Source organism: Aotus nancymaae, unplaced genomic scaffold (genome assembly GCF_030222135.1).
Source record: "Aotus nancymaae isolate 86718 unplaced genomic scaffold, 86718_ANA_hifiasm-v0.15.2.pri h1tg000058l, whole genome shotgun sequence".
NCBI classification, from domain to species: Eukaryota; Metazoa; Chordata; class Mammalia; order Primates; family Aotidae; genus Aotus; species Aotus nancymaae.
In genome coordinates, this window is record NW_026988472.1 from 22,014,394 (window position 1) to 22,033,462 (window position 19,069).

At 38.0% G+C, this 19,069-nt stretch overlaps 2 protein-coding genes across 8 annotated transcripts in view; both read left to right on the top strand.

Moving 5' to 3' along the window:
* PRRG1 (proline rich and Gla domain 1) overlaps positions 1-17,979 on the top strand; it is a 95,868-nt gene extending 77,889 nt beyond the window's left edge. For all 7 annotated transcript variants that reach the window (XM_064364421.1, XM_012445333.2, XM_064364422.1 and 4 more), the window contains one exon: positions 13,827-17,979. In XM_064364421.1, the coding sequence (XP_064220491.1) occupies positions 13,827-14,312 (486 nt within the window). In that variant the 3' untranslated portion in view covers positions 14,313-17,979. The remainder of the gene's footprint in view (positions 1-13,826) is intronic.
* LOC105712332 (ferritin heavy polypeptide-like 17) lies at positions 610-3,890 on the top strand. Its single transcript, XM_064364641.1, is given in 2 exon segments — positions 610-687; positions 3,267-3,890. Coding segments are annotated over 2 exon segments (702 nt in total).
* Positions 17,980-19,069: the final 1,090 nt, after the last annotated feature.

Below are 19,069 nucleotides of genomic sequence, written 5' to 3' on the forward strand. Positions count from 1 at the left end.
AGCCAAGATCACGCCACTGCACTCCAGCCTGGGTGACAGAGCGAGACTCCATCTCAAAAAAATAATAAATTACTAAAAAGTGTAAATAATTATGGATAATGAAAAAATACAGCTACTTTGATAAATGTATCCAAGGTAAGTAGATGACCAAACCAGTTAAACATCATATTTCATTGATTCTTCAGTCATTTATTCACATTTTAACTTCTCTGAAATTGAGGTGCAGTTTACATACTTTGACATGTCATGGATTTGTTGAAAGCAGTATTTTTCTTCTTTTTCTTTTCTTTTTTTCTTTTTGAGACGGGGGTTTTGCTCTTGTTGCCCAGGCTGTGGTGCTATGGCACAATCTTGGCTCACTGCGGCCTCCACCTCCCAGATTCAAGTGATTATCCTCCCTCAGCCTGCTGAGTAGCTGGGATTACAGGCGCCCACCACTACACTGAGCTAATTTTTGTATTTTTAGTAGAGACAGGGTTTCACCATGTTGGCCAGCCTGGTCTCAAACTCCTGACCTCAGGTGATCCACCCACCTTGGCCTTTCAAAGTGCTGGGATTACAGGTGTGAGCCACCATGCCCAGCCCTTTTTTCTTGTTTAATAAACAAAAATGGTATACTCTTCAATTCATGCTGTTATATTTGATAAAGTACAGCAACCAATCACTACTGCTACCCACTCCTCAGAGGTACTGATCTGGATGAGGTGATTACTGTAATTTAGTTATTATTATAGTGGGTATCTGCTGATTTCCTTAATAATGGGCATTTCACTAGTTCTTTCTTTTAGTGTTAGGGTACAGTCACCCCTAGGGCAGGACATTTTACCATGGCTCTCATGGTTGGCATATCAGTAACTATAGAAATAAGATTCAGTTTAGCTATTTCCAAAGTGCAATAAAAGGAATTGCAAAAGAATTTCTAACTTTGCCATAGCCCTATGTTGTTAGCCCAAGTCTTGGGTACTGTCAAGCTGAAACAGGAAATCTGTCCCCTTGTGAACTACAACAACCAGTAGATCCAAAGAAGGCTCTTGTTTTCCTTGAACTATATATTTTAGAGGGTCACACTAATGCTATAACTTAAAATGGCATTATTATTTCAATATTAAGATAATATTCAATTCTAAAAGCTAATATTTGATACCAATCACTGATCATCATGAATAGGCTAATGGCTCATTGTTGAAGAATGATTCATGGAATTGGTTCTAATCATCTTTTCATAGCATCCACAAAAACCAAATAAGTCAAGCTCTTCATTTCATAAATGAGAAAATAGCCCCAGAGCTGTCGATTTGCCGATTTCCTCATTACAAGATACTGATGAAGCCCAAAATAGGAGCCAGGTCCCAGGTCTTCTATTTCCGTCTTCCTCATTCCTTTCATCCTCTCCTCCTCATTGAACAAAATGCCCTCCTAATATAATTGGTACAGTTATGCCAGGGGTTTTACAATGAAACAATTTACCTTCAGGCTTCTTATGCCACTTCTTATTGGGCCAGTAGTCAAGACACATGACATCGTACTTATGCAAGCTCAGATATGATAGAAACAGAAAAAGTGGTGGCTGATACCTATTCTTAGCCTTAGCCTTTGTCTTAATTTCTACTGTTTAAACTTTTTTTTTTTTTTTTTGAGAGGGAGTCTCACTCACTCTGTCACCCAGGCTGGAGTACAGTGGTGCAATGTCGGCTCACTGCAGCCTGTGCCTCCTGAATTTAAGTGATTCTCCTGCCTTAGCCTCCTGAGTAGCTGGGACTGTAGGCACCTGCCACCACACACACACCCAGCTAATTTTTGTATTCTTAGTAGAGGTGGGGTTTCACCATGTTGGCCAGGCTGATCTCAAACTCCTGACCTAGAGTGATCCAACCATCTCCACTTCCCAAAGTGCTGGGGTTCCAGGTGGGAGCCACTGTGCCCAGCCTCTACTAATTTAAAATTCTTTAGAACAACATCCTTTGGGATAGACAAAGCAGGTAATATTCTTTCCATCTTTAGAGCAGTATTTTAAGTGTCCAAAAGACCAGTGATACTTCTGACTTCTGAATGGAATTGGAACTTGTGGCTTTTGATTCTTAAGCCAGTACTCATCAGCATCATACCATGTAGCTGATACACTTGCAGCCTAAGACATAATGTCTTGAAGAGAAGGAAACCTAATAGAACCTACAATATAATTGGGACAATTTGGGAAGAGTATAGGAGTAGGCTGATTTCCTGTTATCTGAGAAGTGGCAATCTGAACTTTTAGATAGATAATTTTGAACTTTTCGGTTTGATACTGAGATCAAGTTCAGGGCAGCTACCTTTAAATTAAAGAAACTGATGAGTCTAGAGTAACGTTTGAAAAGGTAGAGGAGATAACAAAGAAGTAGTTCTATCTAAAGGTATTGAAAATTTTCAGTGCTACAGGGATTCATTTTTATTACTTGGAAAGACCGATTATAAAGACGCAGGGGCATATTAATAAGTAAAATGGGATAAATTAATAAAAATTATAATTCCGTATTAACCTAGGTTTTATATTAGTTTTTCATTAAAACTGTTGCATTCCACTTTGCTGTTTTCTATTTTATTTTATTAGTGTTTTAAAATTGAGACCGGGTCTTGCTCTATTACCAAGGCTGGAGTGTATCTGTGAACATAGTTCATTGTAGCCTCAACCTCCTGTGCTCAAGTGATCCTACCGTCTCAGCCTCCCGAGTAGCTGAGGATCACAGTTGCATGCCACCATTCCTAATTTAAAAAAAAAATTGTGTATACAGACAAGTTCCCATCATGTTGCCTAGGCTGGTCTCGAACTCCTAGACTCAAGTGATCCTCCTACCTTGGCCTCCTAAAGTACTGGGATTTATAGGTGTGAGACACCATGCCCAGCCATCTACTTTAAAATATTTAAACTCAAGGCAAACTCTAGACAAAACAGAACTAATGCTGGAAGGAGATATAATATGGGAAACAGAAGAGAATATTACCAAAAATATCAAATTGATAATCTCAGAATTTAAGGAAACAATAGGTTATAAAATGAGATGAAGCTGTTACAGAGGGGAACAATTAGAGGATAAGAGAAAGTCCTTGGACATTAGAAATGTTACTGCAAAACTAACAATTGAACAGAGGTCAGACAATGCAGAGTTCAGTGGGTTGCACACGGAACATAGTGCCCACTCTACTCCCAGCCCACTTCCCTTGAAAGAGAGTGCACCCCTCCCCCGTTAAGGGACCCAAATACCCACTTCTGGTCCCCTGTCCGCCATTAGCCATCTACCTTCAGCCAACCACTACCACCACAGCTGCCACCCACCTGCTCACCATGCCCCGAGCTGCCTGCCATGGCCACCACCCCAGTGTTGCAGGTATACCAGAACTACCACCCCAGCTGCAAGGCCGCCGTTAACATCCACATCAACCTGGAGCTCCACGCCTCCTACATGTACCTGTCCATGGCCTTCTACTTCGATCAGGATGACGCAGCCCTGGAGCACTTTGGCTGATACTTCCTACACCAGTCACATGCGAAGAGAGAGCATGCCCAGGAGCTGATGAGGCTGCAGAACCAGCACAGTGGTCACATCTGCCTTTACAACATTAGGAAGCCAGAGCGTGAAGACTGGGAGAGCAGGCTCGAGGCCATGGAGTGCACCTTTCACCTGGAGGAGAACGTCAACCAGAGCCTCATGGAGCTGCACCAGCTGGCCATGGAGAAGGGCGACCCCCAGCTGTGCGACTTCGTGGAGACCCACTTCCTCAACCAGCAGGCCAAGACCATGAAAGAGCTGGGTGGCTACCTGAGCATCCTATGCAAGATGTGGTCCCTGGAACCCGGCCGGGCAGAGTACCTGTTTAACAAGCTCACCCTGGCCGGCAGCAAGAAAGAGACCTGAGCCCAGACGGGCCCTACAGCCATGGTGTGCCTTACCCAGGTTGGGCCACCAGGAGGGGCATGCATGTTACCCTTTCACAACGTTCTCTTCAGTTTTTTCCTTTCAGTTTTACCATTGTTGGCAATAAAGTTAACTGGTTTTCAAAGCAATAAAAGTGTCCAGTTGATGCGTGCCTGCAACACTCTCACCTTTTAGGAATCAGGGCACATCTCCATGCAGGTTTAAAGTAGGTATCCAGCAGTCTCTCCACCCAGCTCTGCTCCATCTGTATGCAACTCAGGATGTGTGCGAGTGGAGGGGAAAGGTATTCTATGTGCCCCTGGAAAACACATTCGTCTTCCCCTTATAAACTTTGAGAGCATGTGGGATAGGGTTGGGTGAGGTGGGATAGGGTGGGGTGAGATGGGTGGGGTGGGTGGGATTGGGTGGGGTGAGCAGTCTTGGGCCATGGTATCTGTGGGTGCATGTGCATGATACAGTGTAAAACATGGAAAGGAATTCATCCTAGTGGCTGCCTCTGGGGAAGAAGTGAAGGAAATGGGATTGGGCAGGGATTAAAATAAAGGGGGTCTTCAATTTTTCATGAAAACTTTTTTGTTTGAGTAAGCAAAGGATAACTTTTCTTGTTTCTAGACAGCATGATGGGGGCTCTGGGTGACAGCAAGGCAGAATACCTCTTTGGCAAGCTCACCTGGAGTGACAGTGATAATGGGACTGAGCCTTAGGTTGGCTTCCCCATAGATATGGGGGTGATTTCCTGCATATTGCCCTTATAAATCCTCTACTCCTGTTTTTTTTTTTTTTTTTTTTAACTTTCAATTGTGCCATTTCTTCCAATAAACTAATATGGAAAAAATATACCTCAGTAAAAGGACTGAAAAATAACAGGTCAAAGTTGGAGGTCCAATTTGTGATTCAGAATAGAAAGTAGAATAAATATGCCCAACTGTTAAGCCAGTGACTGGCTGCTTTGAAGAATGTAGAGGGGTGAGGGAGAGTTGAAGGTGCAGACCAGGTAGAGCCATTGTAGTTGATCCAGGTGAGGGTGTAGTGTGGCTTGAACTGTGATAGTGGCTGAGGATATGAAGAGAGATTCACTGGTTCCAGATGGATTTTGGATAAAGTGACAAGTTTTTCTCATGGACAGGAGGTGAGGACTGGGAGATAGGGAAAATAATCTAAGTTCTGGTGTTTGATCTTGAGGACCTACATTGATGTTGCTATTATTAACCTCAGGACATTTGCAGTGGGGACACCTAGGATAGAGGGTTGGGGAATATATGTCATGTGAAATGTTGGATCCTTATTAGATATCCAAGTGGAAACATCAGTCAAGTAGATGGAAAAATGAATGTCAGGTTTGGAAATATACATATGGGAGACATTTTATAGATGATATTGAGGTCATGTGATTGGATGAGCTCACCAGAAAAAGTGTAAGAGAGTGTGACAAATCCATCCCCAAGCTCAGGGCAGCTAACATTTAGGGGATAGTTGAGATGTTTGAACACCCAGAGAGTTTCTGGACCCACCTGCCCATTACCTTGTTTCAGACCATGGCTCCCAGTGCCCACTCCCAGTGTATTTTCAAATCAGCTTGTGCTTATGTCAGTGTGACCTCTAGCTTCTCTTTTATAGATGTGGAGAAGAGTTCTTTTATCTTGTCTTATGACTATGGATAGAATGTAATTATTTCCCAGTAAGAGAAAGATTCCTTAGAGAACTGGTAGTGATGTAAGCCTACTTTTTTTTTCTTTCTCCTTTGACAACTCCTGCCATACCTTTCAGTCTGTTCTCTACCTAAACAGAAAAAATTTGTATGTAAACCTTAGATTGCATGTTTCTGGAAAACTACTTGAAACATTTTGTTCTTTCAGTGCTACATGTAGATTATTATATAAAAAATGAAAATTACAGGTTTTATATGCAGTATTCAGTTACATGTGTAGCTCGATTTTTCTAACACTAACTGATTGGTTTGAACAGTAGTAAAATATGAACAAGTTTAGCTATGCAATCATTACTTTATTTGATAACTGTATTTTAACACTTTCTTAAAAATGAGGATTATGGTCATTTAAGCTTCCAGAAGTTGTTCTTGCCCTTTTACTATTCTAAGTCTAATTTGGTCTTCTCACTGTATTTCTTTATCTGCCTGATTTGAGGATCTCTCTCCTCTCTTGGACAGAATGACTTTGTCTCAGATCATATATATATTTTCTCTACTAGATATGAGGAAGAACAAGGTGACCATCTCTTCTTTGTGAATGCTTACATTTTTAAAACTATCTGGTCAGTGAGGATGCTTCTTTCTTTCATATTTTGGAGAGATAGTTTGCTACAGTGGTTTCTTAACTTCAGATTGCCTGGGTTCAAATCCCAACTTAGCCACTTGATTTGGACAAGTCATTAAACTTTTTTGTGCCTCAGTTTATTCATATATAAAATAGAGATAATAAAAGCATCAACCTCATTAGGTTGCTGAGATTAAATAATCTATGTAAATCACTTACAGCAATGCCTGGCATGGTGTTAAGTACCTTATGTGGTAGCTGTGAGTTATCACCATAATCACCATCATCATCCTCCACTCACTTCAAAGATCATTTGTATTATGTATCCTTTGGGGGAAAGGCTTCAGTTGTATACATTAGCACTGGGGGTCTTTCTTGTATTTCTACCCATCATGTCACCTTGCATACAGAGATGGGAAAACCCTTAGAAGCTGGTTTGGTTGTCAGGTTCCACCAGGATTCAGGAGGGTACATGGCTGTTTTTGCTGTCCCACATTCAGGCTGAAGCTGGGGACAGGTTCTGTTGTGATAGCTTTTTGTGGCAATCCCCCCCAATTCTGTCTCAACCAGCTTTCCCTTGAATTCACCCCTAGTACACTGTGCTTGTTCTTCCCAATCCCAGGTTGCCTGAGCCTCCTAGTTCCATTCAGAACTTCCTCCCACTCCTCAGAGATGGATAAGAGCAATAGGATAAAGTCCTAACCCAGATCCCCACCTTCGTCTGGATATTTGGAGCTGAAAAGGAAAAAAATGGCTAGGTGGGGCTTAGCAAGAAAATGAGAAAAAGGGAACACATTAGGGCCACTGATATCATAACTAAAATCAATAAATCATCATGATGTTTGGCATAGACGTTCTCAAACTTTTCTGCTCATTCAAATCACCTGCAGAGGTTTTAAAAAATTTCAGTGCCTAGATCAAATACGTAAGTCACTGGGGCAGGACCTAGTCATCCCAGACATTGAAAACCAGTGCTAGCATCTTGCTGCTCAAAGTTTTCTCTGGACCAACAGCATCAGTGTAAACTGAGAGCTTGTTAGCAATGCAAAATCTCAAGCTCCACCCCAGAGCTACAGTATTAGAGTCTGCATTTTAACAGGACCCCAGGTGATGAGTATGCACACTGAAGTTGTTGAAGCACTGCTTTAATATCCTGATTCTTTACCCTAGCTGTACCTTGGGATAACCTAGGATACTGAAAAATAATACTGATGCTTGAACTTAATAACTTACTCAGTCATGCCCCCATGTATTTACTGCGCAAAACACCAAAAACTTACTGTAACTTCAACAACAATTATTGAACTGACAAATATCCAAAAAGACTTGGAAACCTTTTCTCATTTCTGTTTATGTTCCACACACATACACATTATGTTCCACATACATATAAACGCATGTGCACACTTTTAATCATTCTGTTTTATAAATAGTTTGGCAATCCATTTGTTTTTTCAAAACACAGGTTGGAAAAATATGGCCTAGAAGCCAAGTATGGTCCACCATCTGTTCTTGTAAGTGACTTTAAATTAGAACAGATGCATGGCCATTGATTTACATATTGCCTGTTGCTGGGTTCATGCTGCAAAGGTAGAGTTAGTATGTAAGACTAAGACTGTATGTCCTACAAAGTCTAAAATATTTACTTTGGAGTTCTTAACAAAAAAAATATTTACCAATACCATTGTATAATAACTTATCACAGGCCCTGATTTTACCTAAAGCTACCAAATATTTTTAAATATGCAATTGTCTTTATACCTCCAATATGTTCATTGCAATTTGGTGCATAATTTCCCTATTACACACAACGTGTAGCATAAACAAAAGCAATGTACTGTATTAATTTAACCTAAGATGATAATGATTTAATATAGCACTTCCATGTAAGAGAAGTATAGAAAATACTTTTGGTTACTTAGCCAACAGCCATTTTACTCCTTCATCCTTGTTAAGGCAACATTGAATTTTTTGGGGGCAGTGTGTAACAATGTGTCCTGTTCCTAGTAATAAATCAAATTTACACAGGTCCCTAAACTTTGTCTGCATCTCTAACTGGCTGCTGTCTCAACCTGTAATTCATAGTCAGGATTCTAGAATGGGTTACCTGTATCTGTTGACTTCCCAGAAATAATACATATCTTTAAGTATTGGAAGAAGTAATACATTCCATAATGTTCAGAAGTAAAACATATAAAATGACATGTGATGAAGCCTTCCTCATGTGATGAAGCCTTCCTCATGTCCCTGTCTTCAGGCTCTCAAGTGTCTTCCATACCAGGCCCACCTGAAAGGTAACCTTACTTAGGAGTTTTCTGTATATCCTTTCTGTCCTCCTCTGTTTTGTGTGTTGCTATAACAGAATCCCTGAGACTCATTTATAGAGAGATTTGTTTGGCAGGCTGGAAAGTTCAAGAGCCATGGGGCTAGTATCAGCTCAGATTCTGGCGGGGGCTTTTGTGCTCTGTGGTAACATGGCAGAGAAGGTCAAAGTGGAAGTAGGCACATGTGAAGAGGGACCAAACCTGAGGAGGAGCCTCCTTTTGTAACAACCCACTCTCTCGGAAACTTATCCATACCTATGAGAACTAATCTAGTCTCTCCAGAGGAAAAATTCACTGACTACAGTGAGAAGGACACCAAGACATTCATGTGCCACCCCAGACTCAAACACCTCCCACTACAGCCCACCTCTCAACACTGCCACACTGGTAATTCAACTTCCAAAATGAGTTTTAGCAAGAAGAAACCACATCCATACCATAGCATTTACAAACTTTTGTTTTATAGAGAAGTACGCATGCATGGATATATACCAAATAGTAACAATTCACAGGATCCTGTACCTTATGTTTCTCTCCTTAATGATATGAAAGAATGAGTTTTTAGCAGTCAGTTTACATACTGGTCACTAGTGATATTCTGGAACTTGGGATTCCTCCTTTTGCTTATTACATCAGGACAGGTACCAATCCCCCCAGCTGCTTTGGTTCTGTTACCAGTGTAGGGTCTTGACAAGTCATCCAGGTTCTTGACATATTGAGCAAAGATTTGGACAAAATGCACAAACAAGGCAACAAAAGAACGAACCAATGAAAGCATAGATGTATTGAAGCAGAAGTATGTTCCACAGAGCTGGAGCTGAAAAAGCAGGTGGCTAAAGAGCCCTGGTTACAAAATCTTCTGGGGTTTAAGTACCATTTAGAGGTTTCCTGTTGGTTATACCCTGTGTAAATGAACACCTGGTCTGTGACTAGTCAGAGGCTGAAGTGAAGTTATACCCTATGCAAATGAAGACTTGGCCTGCAACCAACTAGAGGCTGAAGTAGAGTTACACCCTATGCAAATGAAGACTTGGCCTGTGACCAATCACAAGCTGAAGTGAAAGCTCCCTGTTTCCAGATTCTATTCTCCTGCTCAGTTCCATTCAGGTGTCCTGAATCCAAACCATAACTGTTTCTAAATAATTCCATCTAAATTATGAGAGTTTCCTTTATGTAACTTGTGTGCCACCTTGCAAAATATAGTGCCCAGCATGAAACAGCATGCCACCAACCTTTGGTCTTCCCCCAGCCATATCATCTTCAACTGGTAGTAAATTGAATTGATGCTTATCATGCCCAGTGTAATGTTGCTTCCCAGTAACTTGTCCATCTTCTACTGACAGTTTTCAAGATAATACCGTACTTTTTGAAAAAAGAATACAAAACATATCTTTTAAGATACTTTTTAAAGAGCTGGAGTCTCCCTGTTTCCCAGGCTTGTCTCTAACTCCTGGGCTCAAGGGGCCCTCCCACCTCAGCCTCTGGAGTAGCTGAGTACAGGCTCATGCTACCACACCTCCGCATTTTGTATCAGTTTACAAGTGATCTTTCTACTTTTTCAGAGCTTAGATATACCTGTTACTACATTAGAGACAAAGAAATTGACCCAAAGATGTTAAGTGACTTGTAAGTCCAGCCATTTCCCCTAGAGTATCACTTTTGATAAGAAATCTTAAAATTTTGGACTACATTTGCTTGGATTTTGCAACTTGGGGGATATTTCTACCTTCTACTCTCAACAAGGCAGCTTTTGTAGTTAGGATTGGTTTTTAGTCCCTCGTCTCCTAAGGTCCTTCCTTCCCTTTAATGTCATTCTCCTTCAAGGATAGGGAGAAGCTACAGGAGACCCTGTATGTAAATGCTCCTAGGCCCTCCTCAGCAATACAAATTCACTTCTTATGTAGGTTTTAAGCTGATTAATCAGATTGTAAAACATGTCTTTGCAATTATGAAGGCCTTCAGTCACTCAAATTCTGTTTGTAAATGGCAGTGAGAACATTCAAAACAAAAAGGCACACATTTAATGAAAGTAAAACAAATATTATTTGTAAGAATCTTACACCTACTTTATTTTGTTCTATCACTCAGCTCACAGGATGAAACATCTACCTCTTGAGGCTCTTCCCTCTGTAATGGTTGTCAGACCTCTCTGGCAGCTCCAGATTGTGTTTATCACTTCTTTAATTTTATCCTGAGTGAAAACTATGGAGTTTCTTTAATGACTCTTTTCTTCATTCAGTCTTTTACATTGTGCTTAAGAGTGCTATAAAGTATGATTCAATTATGATAGTAATTCTTGTTTAGGAACACACGTTTGTGCCATATTTTATTGCCAGCCACTAATGTTAAATCCTTCTAAAGCACTGCTCTACCAAGTCTTGAAATCATTTGCTTTTTCTAAATACCTTATTGCTGATTTCAAAATAAAAAGAACTGCGTAAATAGCTTACAGAAACATAATCTGAAGTTATTCGTTTGAATGATAATTATTAGAACTGATTTCACGTGAATTTTCTTCTGACCCTCAAGGACATATCAGTCTCTTTTCCAAATAAATTAATGTAATTGTGTTTTTATTCAGATCATTGTTTCCTTAATTGAAAGCATTTAATCTGTAAAATGAAGCAGCTCGCTTTTGACTACATATTGAAAATGATGGAAGATCGAATTTTAGGAAAGTTGCCAAACTGGTTCCGAATTACTTATATATCAGGGCAGATTGCTTGTTGGTTTGCACCGGTGCTAGACTTCTTGGGTTGAAATCCCAGCTCCAATTTTTAGATGACCTTGACTTTATCATTATGTAACCTCTCTGAGCCTCCATTTCCTCATCTGCAAAGTGGCGATGATAATAGAGCCTATAGTATTTGATGTGTTAAGGATTAACTAAGTTACTATGTGTACAATTAAAATCTGGTTTACTAATTCAGTTTTTGCCTAAGCTGTGTTTTTATCCATTCAAAATAAATGTGCGATTATTTTTCTTTTACTTTTTTCCAAAGGGGAAAAATTAATCTAAAAATTTTTTACTTCCTAGAATGCCAAAACACAGAGAAACTGGATTATCCAAGTAGGCATGCAAAAAAGATTCATGTAGATTAATGTTTGGGTATTCCAAAGTAATGTGAACAATATAAAAGAGCCACATTTTATTGTATTTATTTAAGGTTAGCATCATATAATTATTTAATTCACATATATTTATTGGTATTTTTGGATAAATTGAAATAGAGTAAGAGGAAGTGGTGATCTGAGAGACTGCAAAGAGAGGGTAAAGTCTCACCTGCAGGTAAAGGAAAATTTACTATGGATCAGATACTTGAAAAGTCTCATTTATTCTACTTAGTGCAGTTTGATTCCAAATTTGTAAAAGACTCTGTTATTTTTTAGGAGTACAACTGTGATTGGCAAGTATATGGGAGAAAGAGATGTAAAACATTTTTTAAATGATGGAAACCAAAATGTAAATACTGCTTATATCTTTATGATGGAACTCCAAGTGATTTATTTTCATTTTTGCTGTTTTTACATGAGTAAAATTTTATATAATTAAGTTTTTTCAATCCCAAAAGGGACAGTTATATAGAAAGTTAATAATGTGCAATTTTAGCAGCAAATTTATTGTGTAAAAAGTCTTCATACATCTATATTTAATAGTTTTTACCTGTGAATGTATTTTGATATTAGTGAAGCAAATGAGTCCTTTAACAATTTCAGCTTTTGGATAATATCCTGAGATGAATGCTGTATCCAGACTCTACTTTTTCTACTTTGTGCTTATTTTAATATTGAATCTTGCATATTTTCATCTGGATTTTTAGGTGAAATTCATTACAAACCTGTACAGCCTTTAATCATGTAATATTTCTTATAACATGTCCAGTTCCTCTTAGAATTACTGAATGTTAGAGTAATAATGTACCTCAGTGATCTCCTTCAGGAGTCATTATTATGACCACAGGGTACTTTAAAAGGTTATATGACTAAGTGAAGTAAAATATCTGACTATAAAACAAGAAGCTTTAGTGCCCATAGTATTAGTTTGGACCAGATTTGGTGTTTTATGTAGATTCCATGCCCCCATAGGACATCTGAGTTCAGAATTCCAGATGTAGTCCAATTCCCTCTATTTGTCCATTTGTGCAGTGAGCTAACTCCTCTCCCCGGCTCTTTTTCCAATTTGCATTCCAAGGGTTCTCTCTCTTGATGCCAGATAATTGAATAATATGAAATGGCATGCATTTCAGATATTATCAGTGACCTGTAATACCTGCAAATAAATATGATTGTGAGAAAAGCACTTTGATAAATGGAGTCAGTAGCATTGCAGTTGAGGATGGTCTTTGTATCAAAGTAAGGGATAGGTAATCAGTCATTCTGAAACAGAGATTTGATTATGATATATACAATTAATTATAATCACTAATATGTATTGAGTGTTTATATGCCAGGGACTTAATTAGACATGTTATAAATGTTATCTCACTTAATGCACAGACAGACTATAAAGTAGGTTTGTATTATCTCATTTTACAAGTGAGGAAACGGAGGCTTTAAGGAGTAACTTGCCCAGGTTTCATAAGTAGTAATTGGGTCAAGTTTCCTTTCTATCTTTTAAATAATTCCCCCTACATACATTAAAGTCTTGAACTACTAGACTACTTTTCATTTGGGATTAAGGTCCAGGTTTAGAAGTAACCTAATGTGGTTTTCTCACTAGCCTGAAGTCTCTCCTAGGAACAATATGTAATTTTGACCTTTAGTCAACATCTGTGTACTAAACTTTGGGAGTGGAGAGGGAGCTGAGGAGGAATGTCTGGTGGCAAGAAACCCCAAACAGAACCATTAGAAAACAAGGTGTTTCTAGAGTGTTTGAGCACTGAAAGACTACAACAGCCTAAACTCGTACATACTATTAATGATGATAGGGATCATGTGATGAGAATCTTGTAGTTGGATATGGAGAATGATGATATTTAACATTTTAACAGTAAATTATTTGGTATAATTAGTAAAGGGGAAAACCCTTATTACTTTTTCACTCTAAAGTGTCACAGCTGAAAGTATTAATAACTCCCAAGTTGTAAAAAACACTCTTGGATTGTGACTGAGCGTTTTAGGGAGGATGCAGAATGAGCACAATAGTGTATTTGTAATTTCTTGTCACATGGAAAATACAGACTGTAGGTCCTTTGATTCAACAAATTTGGTTTTGGGTTTTTGTTCATTATGTTCATTGAACCCAGACATTTATTCATCTGGTATGTTCCATCTTTTATTCATACTGATTTTCTATTTATTTTGTATTGTATTTTCAGAAGGAGTTTTGGAGCACCTACACAAAAGCGCAACAAGGGGAGAGTAACCGAGGAAGTGACTGGTTTCAATTTTACCTTACCTTTCCATTAATCTTTGGCCTCTTCATTATCCTTCTTGTCATTTTCCTAATCTGGAGATGCTTCCTAAGAAACAAAACTCGTAGACAGACAGTGACTGAAGGCCACATTCCTTTCCCTCAGCACCTTAATATTATCACCCCACCCCCCCCACCAGATGAAGTGTTTGATAGCAGTGGATTGTCTCCAGGCTTTCTGGGATACGTAGTTGGGCGCTCAGATTCCGTCTCTACTCGCCTGTCCAATTGTGATCCCCCACCAACCTATGAGGAAGCCACTGGCCAGGTCAACCTGCGGAGGAGTGAAACAGAACCTCATTTAGACCCACCCCCGGAGTATGAGGACATAATCAATTCCAGCTCAGCCAGTGCCATTCCTATGGTGCCTGTGGTCACCACCATCAAATGAACCTACAAACCTCTTTTTACTCTAATCATTTTTAAAATACTAATGAAAGAAATTTCTAGCACTTTACCACTACATAAATGTTCACTGACATATTTTATTGGACTCTTACAGCATACCACTTCACACTTTCTGGTTTTATTTTCTTTAGTTTTGCTTCTTGTTATAGAATCATTATCCATACTCATTTTTGCTAGGGGAAGTATATGAAGAGGGAAAGCATACTAATGGGGTCTTTCTGTGATGTGATGAGACATACATGTAAGTGTATATGTTTATAAACATATATACATGTGTATGCATCAACACAGTATATGTAAAGCTGTCTTAAAAATCCATTAACTTCTACCTAAATCACCTGGAAAGAGAGCATTACTCACCAAAATTTCAAAACAAGGGTACCAAGAATTTGTGTAACAGCCAGTGACATGCTGCAGATTTTTGCAAACAGGATGTACTTAGCCTGTTTTCTAATTGTTACTGGCTTTTGTTAACTTGATATTTCTCCATCTACCTTAAAAAGAAAAGAAAAAAATTACACATAGTCATTCTTGATGTTATAAATATCTCAGAAAGAGAAAGAGTGTGTGTGAGCAATAATGCATAAGCTAGTAATAACTTGCTTACAGCAGATAGCAATAAGGTCATTGGTGCCATTCGGCTTGTTTTGTAATAGGGATTTATTTTTTGGTTGACCACTCCCCCCACTTCAAAAATTAAACAGTGTTTTCTTAGCATCTTGAATATCCCCTGCAGTGTATATTAACATCTTGATGCGACAGATTTCCTGGCAATGAAATAACTTCTAAAATGGATATATGTGTGGATTAATGACAGGGAATAGATACCCATTACTCCTTTACTCATGGGTAGTAATAAAATTCTTACTGTTTTATTGCCTTTTACTGTACATTCTACACTCTCTCCTACTGCCACAGAATTTTCAAGCCCTTATGAGTTTAGTTAAAATAAAATTTTTGAAATTATTTTCTTAATGTTTTTGTATAGGCTGATGTCTTTGCCTCAAGATTGTTAGGAGGTAATTTTCCATTAGATTATGACCGTGATTTTTATATTGCCCTCCAATTGGTAGAATATTATAAAATCCGTGTACGCTAGGTGCACACTAAATCTAGTAATAGCCCCACACAGATCTCATCATTGTTGCTACTTCGTTTTGTATTTTCATCAGGTATTTTTTTAACTGCAGGGTTTTTACTCTTTTTTCTTGGAGCAGAGGGAACAGGCTGTAAATGGATTGCCAACATAAGCTGGCTCAGAAATAAAAGAAAACAAGAGAGTTGTTTCATAAAATTTCATTTTGTATGCACTGATGGCAAATTCATTAGATCAGTTCAAGGAAACATTTGTACCACTTCCAAACCTTCTCAGCGTTGGATAAAATGATTGATGAGGCAGGCAGAAGGAATGCAGGTTTCAGGTGTGTCATTTCCTGCTGTTTCTAGCTCCATCCCTATGGACCCCTACCCCAATCCTGCCCTGGAACCTAAGGAAGGAGGAACACTGAGGGGAATCATGAAGTAGGAGTTAGATGACCTGAATTCAGATCTCCCTCCATCACATACTTGCCACCAACTGTACCTTGAACAAGAACCATATCTGACCCTCAGCCTCCTCAACTCTAAAATGGAGATAATATCATTTGTCCTACACTTCTCTAAGGGCTTTACAAGGATCAAATGAGATGGTGTGTACATAAGAAATTTGTAAAATGTGAAGAGCTATCTACACCAAGTTTGTAATGTTGTCATTGTGCTTCAAGGAGAATTTTTCCCTCTGTTTTCCTAAATTGTTTGAGAGCTTTCACACAGTGAGAAACAGAGCAGGCTGCCCCATAAATGGGTAACATATTCCTAATCTGAGTGTGTGGGCTGTTAGAGAACCCCTGCCATGCTAGGGTCTATACTGAAACTGTGCCAACTGAAAGATGATAGCCCACACAGCACAAACAGGTTTAAGCAAATGTTGGAAAGGGAACTAAGGCATTTGTGCTTAGGTAATAGGCTTAGTAGCTTTCATGGACTAAAAATGATTGATTATATCTTCACCCTGGTCTCAGAAATGACATTTTTAGTTTTGCCATGAGTACACATCAATCTTTGGCTTCTATTTAAAGCTAAAGTAGGAAGTGTTTGATCAAGTGAATTGTGTATGTATATGCGGGTTTTTTGTTTATTTTTAAATGAAAATTAAGACACCTTTTGTGTGGACATTTTTTGTCATTAATGTCAGGCTTTAAATTAGACCAGCCGTTTTCAAAGTATGGCCCATGGACCCCTGGGTTCCTTGAGAGCCTTCCAGGGGGACTGTGAGATCAAAATATTTTTATAATAATGTTGAAGACATTGTCTTTTCACTCTATCTCAAAAAGAGTATTGCAAATCTAAAACAATGCCATCTTCTCACAAATCTCTTTCTCTTTTTGAAACTATGGCTAATTTTCATAAAATGTTATTTGTGTTAGCATGTAATGGGTTTATTATGTTTAAATAAGTTAATACTTTAAAAATTTTCAGGATTTTTTTTGTATGGTAAATGTTGATAGATATAAACCTCATAAACAAAAGCACTTTGGCATCCAGATCCTCAATAAATCTTGAGAGTATAAAGGGGTCCAGAGACCAAAAGTTTTAGAAGTACAAGATTAGACATAGGAGCAGGATATTCTGTTACTAAGTGTGATTTCTAGTAACCTTATTTTATATTTTAAACTCCTGATATTGGATTTAATGCTGCCTTTTAGAGACACCTGAATTGCAGTATCAGAATAAATGTTGATGTTTGAAACTAAAAAGCCAAATGCTTAAACTGACCAATGACTATAGCATTTTAGACTGTTGGTTAAAGAACATACTACTTCACAGTAATAGCTCTATCAGCCACAGATCTCATGGTGGCTTTTGCATGATAATGATAGGATAAGCAAAATACCACTGTCTTCAAGAAACATTAACTTGGGTTTGTTTTGTTTGAGTTTGATTTGGCTTTTATATTTTTTAAAATACCTTTTGCTACCCCATCGGGTTTTATAAACTGAGTTTCTTAGTATTCATTAAAATTAAGGGGTTTGTTTGAAATAACATATATATATTTTATGCTTTTGCCTTTCTTACCTGATTGATACTACATTCACCTTTGATTGTTTTTTAAAAAGTTTATTTTTACAGAATATATTTAGTACCTTTCTTAAGGAGTAACTGAATTGAATCTTCCAGTTTGCATTTAAATAAAAGAACAGGCTCAATGATCTTCCTGTGGAATGGTTTACACACCTCCATGTGCAGTAGTTGTGTCTGGAATCCTAGAACTGGCACTTTCTGCCTCCCTGCTCTAAATGTCACAAATAAATTATACTTCTTTAAAGTAAATATAATGATTTCTTATTTTCTATTGACCAGTACAGATAAAGATGTTGTCTTTGTTTCATTAATGATGACTTCAAGATTGATGATCTGATCCAATAACTGTGGAGGTAGCTTTAACTTGGTTCTCTGTAAATAGTATGCATTTTATTACAATATTTCACATTTTAAGATGCTTGGTTTACATTAAATTATGGTATTTAACTATTTTTATGTTTATACTACGTAGGGTCTTTCTTATGTTTCTGTGTTTTTGGTATGCTAAATAAAGCTATTTTAAAACCCAAGAGATTTTTTTCTGCCATATGTTAATCATATTATGGTTAGGTGGTAAATATGCTGCATATGTTCTTATTAATTATGTTCTTTTTAATAAGGTAAAATGGTTATGTTTCTTATTTTTCTTGTGAATTTAGGGAATATAGCTCAGTAAAAACAACAGAAATCATCTGATCAAAACCTGAGAGTGTTCTCAGCATGAGAAAGAACTTTCTATACTACTTTCGAATGACTTTGGCATGATACAAAATGGAAACAATTGCTCCAAAGGAATAGACTGAGCTCCCTGCATAGTGTAGTTTGTCAAGTCCTGGGAGTGGTGTTGTGTATAGACACCAAGGAGCTGGTTGTTTCTTAGCAGAACAACTTGCATTTGAAAAGAAAGCACAAGACGAAAACATTGTGACTAAAGGGCATTTTCTTATGTGTAGAGCTACCTCAAAGACTAAAAGCAGATTTGTCATGTCACTAACCAAGTACATGTGAATATGAGTTGATATGGTAAGAAGCAAATCACACTGCCATGTGTGTACCTATGCAACAATCTTGCATGTTCTTCACATGTACCCGAAAACCTAAAATGCAATAAAAAAAATAAAGAAGTAAAATTATTTACTCCATATTCAAGGATGAATTTTAAATATAAATTATAAGTCTTAAGTGTCCATTTTGTAAGCATAAGTCCCCAAAGAGTTGTCCAAATAGTCTTTAAAAGGTACTTTAAAAAATCTATAGTAATTTCTAAAGGTTATATAACTTACACATTGATGACTACAATCATAAAACCCAAAACCTAGATCAAGAAATTCCTAGCACTCCAGAAGGCTTCCTCATTCCTCTTCCTTAAAGATACCATGACTCTAACATCTGTCATAATAGATAACTAAACTTTTTAAAAGTTCATACGTGGCTGTGGCCATATGGATGTGCCTTTTTTTTTCTTTTAAGATTTTAACATATTTCAGAAAAGTTTAAGCTAGAAGATCCAAAGCTGCTCTTTCACACTCTAAGCCCTCCTTAAATTCAATTACTTGTTTTCTCTGAGACTTTCTACATTCCTAAAGCTCTTTGAGGGCAAGACTTGTGTTTAATCATTTT